General features: G+C 40.0%; 4 protein-coding genes across 4 annotated transcripts; 1 reads left to right on the top strand and 3 right to left on the bottom strand.

Moving 5' to 3' along the window:
- On the bottom strand, positions 1–642 carry PHALS_12844 (uncharacterized protein; the record flags this gene model as incomplete). The annotated part of the gene is made up of 3 exons (XM_024728478.1): positions 1–168; positions 230–281; positions 473–642. 3 exons carry the CDS (start codon positions 640–642, stop codon positions 1–3), a joined length of 390 nt encoding a protein of 129 aa, XP_024578951.1.
- A 1,474-nt stretch (positions 643–2,116) lies between these two features.
- On the bottom strand, positions 2,117–2,404 carry PHALS_12843 (uncharacterized protein; the record flags this gene model as incomplete). The annotated part of the gene is made up of 2 exons (XM_024728477.1): positions 2,117–2,251; positions 2,315–2,404. 2 exons carry the CDS (start codon positions 2,402–2,404, stop codon positions 2,117–2,119), a joined length of 225 nt encoding a protein of 74 aa, XP_024578950.1.
- Positions 2,405–3,878: 1,474 nt separating this feature from the next.
- On the top strand, positions 3,879–5,650 carry PHALS_12842 (amino acid-polyamine-organocation family; the record flags this gene model as incomplete). The annotated part of the gene is made up of 7 exons (XM_024728476.1): positions 3,879–3,961; positions 4,012–4,026; positions 4,094–4,299; positions 4,360–4,643; positions 4,713–4,855; positions 4,918–5,151; positions 5,227–5,650. 7 exons carry the CDS (start codon positions 3,879–3,881, stop codon positions 5,648–5,650), a joined length of 1,389 nt encoding a protein of 462 aa, XP_024578949.1.
- Positions 5,651–5,719: 69 nt separating this feature from the next.
- On the bottom strand, positions 5,720–7,237 carry PHALS_12841 (hypothetical protein PPTG_03296; the record flags this gene model as incomplete). Its single annotated transcript, XM_024728475.1, has 1 exon — positions 5,720–7,237. One exon carries the CDS (start codon positions 7,235–7,237, stop codon positions 5,720–5,722), a length of 1,518 nt encoding a protein of 505 aa, XP_024578948.1.
- Positions 7,238–7,378: the final 141 nt, after the last annotated feature.

Below are 7,378 nucleotides of genomic sequence, written 5' to 3'. Positions count from 1 at the left end.
TTAACAGGACTCAGACCACATATGCTTCACTACGTCCGGGTATTTGCAAAAAATCGTGGTGGTTTGGGTACACCCCCAGGCTTCGACACCCTCCTCACTTGTACCAACAGAAACGTATCTAGACAAACCCAATACGCTCACTGTTGCACCTACTTGGTCCCAGGCGAGCTATGTGAAAAGTGGTTAGTCCCCGTGATTTCGTATCATGGTTACCCTTGTGCTAGCACACCCCAATCGACACCACAACGCCATCCTCGGTCAGGGAGGTACTTCTTTTGGGACTAGTTTCGGGAACAAATACGATGTGCAAGTGCTGGCACAGAATTTTTCTAGACCGTGGTTACTTTTGCTAGCGAATCAATACTCAAAGTCTGCTGTGTCCGGACCATCAAGTCGTACAAGACGGTGCAGTCGTCACAGGAAGCTATGTCTTTGCGATGCTTTTTCTTAAGTGGAGCTTTTTATATTGCACCGACCTGCTGCTTCGACACTGGAAGTGACAACGTGACAAATATCCTGTTCTCGTAGTAGACTATAGCTGGCGACCGTTGCTGCGAATGCTACGATTCCGCCCGACAAATTTGCAGTATCAACCGGAGTTGTAGTAAAAGCACCCGGTGCAGTAGGCACAATAGGTGCCATCGTTACTCTGTCGCCTGGAGCGATCTCTTGCTCTATAGACTATCAGTCATTGTAATTATTCAGAATTCCGACGAAAATCTGTTGAGGGATTTGTTTCAACCACAAATTCCGTAAGCTGGCACATTCAAACACGCTTTTAGCCACGATAATCACCTTTTAAAGAGATGTTATGAGGCATGCTACTACATTTGCTAACCCTCAATGTAGCGTACACCACCAAATTTTGCGTTTGCTAAGCTCCGTGTGTCTATTCTTTTTAGTAAGAAAAAGTCAAAGAGTTGAAGAATGAGACATTGCTTGTAGAAGAAACGTAAGAGTTCTAATAAGAGTTCTATTCTGTGCTAGCTACAATATGCTTTATAAATGCCGCTTGTCAAGAAATAGGCGCGTTCATCCAGAATTTTTCTTATAATGCTGTACAACAGCTTCTTTGAGCTTTTGTTGATGTAAAAAACAAGTTTCATATCGTATTAAAACCAATGTATTTTTTCTTTTCTCCTTGTGACCGTTTTGATGAAGATCAGACTCATGTATGGCAGTCTCAAAGAATTACACATCTTAGCATCCACTCTTTGACCTGTGACAGAGATTTATTAGACTTGTGTTGTTCTGGCTTTCTTTGAAAAAATGATCTGCAAATTTTTCAACGCATCTAATTATTGATCCCCTTCATTTTCGAATTAGTCGACAAAACAACATGCGTTGGCATAGTCGTCTCTCCGCAGCGCTTGCTGTATTGATTCTGATGAATAATGGAGTCATCTCGACAGCGGATCCGAGCTTGAGCTTGAGAAGTCCAAGCGTTCAGCTTGCTCGTGCCAACACCCAAAACAAAGACGATTACAAGATAACGAGGTTGCTCAGCGCGAATTTGAAGTGGCTTACAAATTGTTTTAAGCCCTTTAAAAAAGGAAAAGATTGAATCATTTGATTTAGCACCTGTAGTTAGGTCTATTCCGGCAAGATCGGCGTTGAAAAGCTCAGCTCCTCCGACCACGACAGATAGAAAAATAGTCAGATTCAGAGAACCCGAAAAATTGGAGGATCAGCTTTAGAGGGTGAAATGCAGCCAGAGATGCCGTTTTGAGCTAATCTAGCGTCGCCCGCTTGTGAGCGGTAAGTGCATATTTGGGTCCAATTTGTGTCACTACGAAGTATTAATTGGGTTATCATTGATTAAATGTTTTTTGATTGTCAGCTTCAATTAGAAGAATTTATCTGTTTGCCTAATCCTCGTATTCAATTCGCTAATTTAACTGAGTAGAATCTTTCAATCGTATCAAATCTGTCTTATCATTGTTTTCGCATTGATAGACAAAAATAACATGCTTTGGCATTGTCGTCTCTGCGTGATTTTGATCAAAACAGGAGTCAGCTTTACAGCAGATTCAAAGTCGAGCTTGGTAAGTCCTAGCGTTCAGGTTGCACTCAAATCAAGATCTCAGGGGGCAATAGCTTTCGCGTTTTTATTGGATTAGAAAGATTTCAAGCGCGATATGCCTGTATTTATGCATACACATGTCCACGATCCAATGTCTAAACTTGGCTCAACTTTGACCACGACACAGCTAAAACAAAGTTGGCTTCGTCGATACCAAGGATACGGAGGCTGAAGTGATGGAGCATTAAAAGGTTAAATGTAATATCTGAATAAAAGATGCTATATCATTACCTTTTGAGTAAATCTCACGTCGTCCGCTTTATGAGCAGTGAGTGCACAGTTGATTTCAATCTGTGTTACATCAAAGTACACGTCCTTCATAATTTGTTTTCGAGAAGATATCATTGACAATTAATCTATGGTTGCACAAGCCTTAAACATGACTCGCTATTCTGTCAGCACTGTTCAGAAATTGATTCACAATGTGTGATATCCACATGACTATAGAGCTCTATAATATATAAGGAAGAGGCAGAGTTCGTTCCTGCACCCCACGTGAATGCAGTATACCATTCATTCAGCTAGCTTTGGAGGGATGAGGGTTATAGATTTCATTTATTTCTGTAAAGATGAGTATTGTGATCTCAGGAGTTTATTCCTTACACGTTCGGTATGTCATTGTCGAAAGTGGTATTCATCTAGTTATTAAAACAAGCGAAAACAACATCTTGTGCTATTTGAACTCGTAAATTTCTGAAAACATAATACGAAGGTCACGCTCATTACACTTTGATGCATTATATCAATTACCTTAAGCTCAAAGAATTTTTCTTGATAACTTGCTACTGATTCTTCCGATTGTGAATCAATTGATAGAACGATAAATTTCTCGACATATAGACGAGATTGCATTGTACAATACATTCAGCTATCATCATATTTGTAATCCTAAGATGTAATACCACAGTCTCCAATTGCCGCATGGATCAAAGTTGTAGTACTTCTTGCTTTTTCCGCTTTCTGTGGTTGGTATAGTCAACAAAGTCTCTCTTTGTCGTACGAAGATGAAGGTCTAAGTAGTAGCGAGTTTCACAATGTCCAGAAACAGCTTTTCGCTAAGAAATCAGCACAAGCCGTCGGCTCTGAAGCATCACCTACTCATGCGATGCTTGATACACTGAAATATCATTCCCAAAGAATCCAAACAACAATACCGAACGTTTGTTGATAAAGAATTTACACAGACAAATGATTCTCGACTTTTACCTCAGTCGCAAAGTCTTTCACCATCGTTACAGGTGAACTTCAAATCAATATCAAAGAGTTTACCTCCCAAATCACATTCAGATTCCATCGACAAGTTATGGACTCCTGTTCAAACTCTTGCTGAATTGAATGCATTTGAATGTGTTGCATGGCGTCAAACTGCCAAATGCTCGCCTCGTGGAGATTAACAACTAAAGTTGGACGGTTCGTGTGACCGAATAAAGATAAATATACGCTTGTATAGTTGGTCTCTTTGCCACGGAGACATGTATTTGAGCGATTCATGTTCCATTCTCGCAGATAATACAGTCTTTTCATGAAGTGGTCGTGAAATCGACTAGTAACGCTACTAAGTGTGCGGGTTGCCGTGCACTATGGAGATATGAAGCTTTTAAGCTAGAAAAACAAGTTTGCTAGTCTAATGAATCAATTGCAACCAGTTATCTACTGATAAGATTCCAATCTCGAATATTACACACAACAGCTAATATGCACACGACAGCTATATCAACAAAAAGATCGTATAAATCTTCTTGTCGTGATGAACAGGATACCGATCACTAGAGATGACAAAACGCTTATCTCGAAAATGTCGAATTCTATAAAAAAATTAGTTATTGCAGTACATAGATTGAATCTACCTGTGGTCCACATTTCGCCGTCGCATAATACGTTTGTCGAACAATGTACTGCTGCTGACGCATCTCTTGTGATCATGCCAGGATCTCACTCACACCGTGAGTTAGGAATTCTTTCTGTCGCACTTATTACATATTTCAACGTCAGTGGTGGTCCATGGGGTAGTGAGCCTGTACTTGCAGCTTGTGGTCCATTTGTCGGCATCGTGTCTGTCCTGCTCTTTCCATGGATCTGGTGTTTACCACTTGCACTCACATTTGCTGAACTCTTTACGGCATTTCCAACCGATGGTAGTTTTTGTATGTGGGTGGGTGTGGCATTTGGTCGTCCCATGGGTTTTCAAGTAGGTTATTGGAGCTGGGTCGCAGGGGGTACGTTGTGACGATCATGTTTATGAGCTCGTTAGTTATCTCAAGTGTTATATCTGCTAGTGATTGATAATGCAATTTATCCATGTCTGATTGTGGATACCTTATTGGCATTAACAATGGGAGACAAAGACGCTTTAAATGATGAAAATGGAGTTGCATGGAAGGTCTTTGGTTTGCGCGCAGTGTTTGCTGTGCTCTTTATGCTGCCGACATTAAAAAGTGTCAAAGTAGTGGGCCACACACTTCTAGTCTTGGGAATTATGATCTTCATGCCTTTTGCTGTACTCATTATAAATGCGATACCATTTATTAAACCAATGAATTGGTTTGTCATTCGAAAAGATGTAGGATATGAATGTTGTGAATGTTTGTGTAGATACTAATATCTGGATGATTGTTCTTATTAATGATAGCGTGATTGGGGTCGTCTTTTAAGTGCTTTATATTGGAATTACAGTGGTTTTGACGCAGCTGGAGCATATGCTGGAGAGATCAAGTCACCAAAAACAACATATCCGAAAGCTATGATACTCACAGTTTTCATGATTGCATTCACGTCAGTAAATCTTTAAGATTTCAAGAAATTGCTAGTCTAGAAACTAATGGTGATTTTCTTAGGTATATTGTTCCATTCATTGCCATTGCAGGGGCTGACATGCCACACTACACAACATGGGATGACGGATCGTACTCAGTTATTGCACAGCAAATTGGTGGCACGTGGCTTTGTGTCTGGGTATTAATTTCCTCCATCTTTGGAAATCTTGGATTGTACGTTGCGGAGATGGCTAAGGACGGTTTTCAATTGGCTGGGATGGCAGATTCGGGCTTAGCACCCCCTTACTTTGCTCAGTATGCAATGATTTTAGATACCTTGTCCTTTAATTTATTGTCAACTAACATTTCTTCGTACACTTGTTGTTTCAGACGCCATCCCGATACTGGTGTGCCGCGCCGAGCCATTTTGTTGGCATTTTTCATCATCATCTTTATGGGCATGTTTGACTTTGACACGATTTTAGGAATCGACAACTTTTTGTCAGCTTTATCGTCTCTGGTAGAAATGAGTGCTGCTGTTCGTATGCGCTTTTCGCACCCTGAAATTGAACGACCATACCGTGTGAACCTATCGGATCGTTCTTTGTTACTGGCTATGATACTACCATTTACATTGGGCGTTTTCATCATGATCAACGAGTTAATCAAGTCTTGGACAAGCTTTACGCTGAATGTGATTGCACTTGTTTTGGGCTTTTTCATTCAGAAATATATTGAATGTCATCCATACCACAAATATTCAGAGATCATCGGACTATCACCACACACGACTGACCTGAAGCAAGAATTCTAGATCGAATTTATTATATTAGACAATACACAAGAATCTTATCACATGAAAAATGAATGAAATGCTACTATTTCATTTCAATATCGGATTCTTAGCTGAATTTTTTGTTTGCATAGTTCTCAATCCATGCTGTTTGATCAATTTCTCGCCTTGAAGAACATAGTGAATAATGTCGTTCTCAAGGCCTGCAAATGGAAAGTCTTGAATAGGTTTAAGCGAATTTGCTCGCAGATAATTTATGCGTCGTCCATAACATTTACGAATAGTTGGAAACCAGCGATGATCGACGTCTCCTCGCACTTCATAATATCGCAGATCTTGGTTCATATGATATTGTTGTACATATTCCCATAGTTTCTGTCTATTGTCTTTATTAGGCAGAAACTTGACAATGTTCCGATGAAGAAACACAATATCACCATCAGGATTATGCTGCACCATGGTATTACCACAGAAAATATTCAAATGAGAAGCTTTTAACCCAAGACTTCCTGGTGGTCTTTTGATCATATGAAAGCTCGAATTTGTACGCATCCATGCAAAACGAAAAAGATCTTTATCTCCCCATAGCATATTAAACTTGGCTGGAAAATGAGGTTCAGTAAGTCCATAATGCAATAAAGTGTGCAATGCTTTCGTATGTTTGACTCTATTCACTAGAACTTGACCACTTTCCTGTTCAAACATGTCGACAAATGGAACGCCCATAAATTCCCACACGTCGCTATTTTTCTTTGTTTTGAAAATTGTTCGATTCGGCATCCAGTAATCTGGCCAAAAGATTGCTCCAGTGTTATTATACACTTCCGTCGTAAACAAATGAGTTGGATCTTGAGCAGCGAAATTATCAGCATCTAAGAGAAGTACATGATCAAACGCAGTATAAAAAACAGCATATAGCTTTGTGTAGAACTTTTTTGCTCGAGCATCTTTAATGACACGCAAGTACGCTCCATAATGAAGTTGTAGTTCTTGCAATAATGGATGGAAGGCATTCGTTTCGTCTTGGCGATACCATAGCTCAATCGGAAGAGTACAACCCGTTGAGCGCAAAGCTCGAATTGCAGCATAAACACTAAGAAGTAATTGTTCGTACACAACATAAACAATTCCACGAGAAAATGAAGCAGGAGGTTTGACATTTGATACAGAAGTCGAACTTGCATTCCCTTGAACAAGTCTATTCTCTTGAATAAAGTCACGTTGATTATTCTCGAACGAAAGAGGATAGTTGGGTTTATAGTCGTCTGCCATTAGATTATAACGCACAAGCATCGTAGCATTTCGACACGAGTAACCCATTTGACTAGCGCGAGATTTACATTTTGCTGCAACGATTCGACGAATTTCACCTGTTGTTTGATGTCGATACTCACAAAATCCGGAATCAGTAGGTAGAATGATTCGATCACACGAACCGTCTAACTTTGGTTGTTGATCTCCACGAGGCGAGCATTTGGCAGTTTGACGCCAGGCAACACATTCAAATGCATTCAATTCAGCAAGAGTTTGAACAGGAGTCCATAACTTGTCGATGGAATCTGAATGTGGTTTGGGAGGTAAACTCTTTGATATTGATTTGAAGTTCATCTGTAACGATGGTGAAGGACTTTGCGATTGAGGTAAAAGTCGAGAATCATTTGTCTTGTGTAGATTCTTGATCAACAAACGTTCGGTGTCGTTGCTTGCATTCTTCGGGAATGATATTTCAGTGTATTGCGGAATTGAATT

Source organism: Plasmopara halstedii (genome assembly GCF_900000015.1).
Source record: "Plasmopara halstedii genome assembly, contig: Scaffold_650, whole genome shotgun sequence".
In the NCBI taxonomy this organism is placed as follows: domain Eukaryota; phylum Oomycota; class Peronosporomycetes; order Peronosporales; family Peronosporaceae; genus Plasmopara; species Plasmopara halstedii.
The sequence above is the reverse complement of the archived record's forward strand: the minus strand, read 5'-3'. Positions and strand labels throughout refer to the sequence as shown.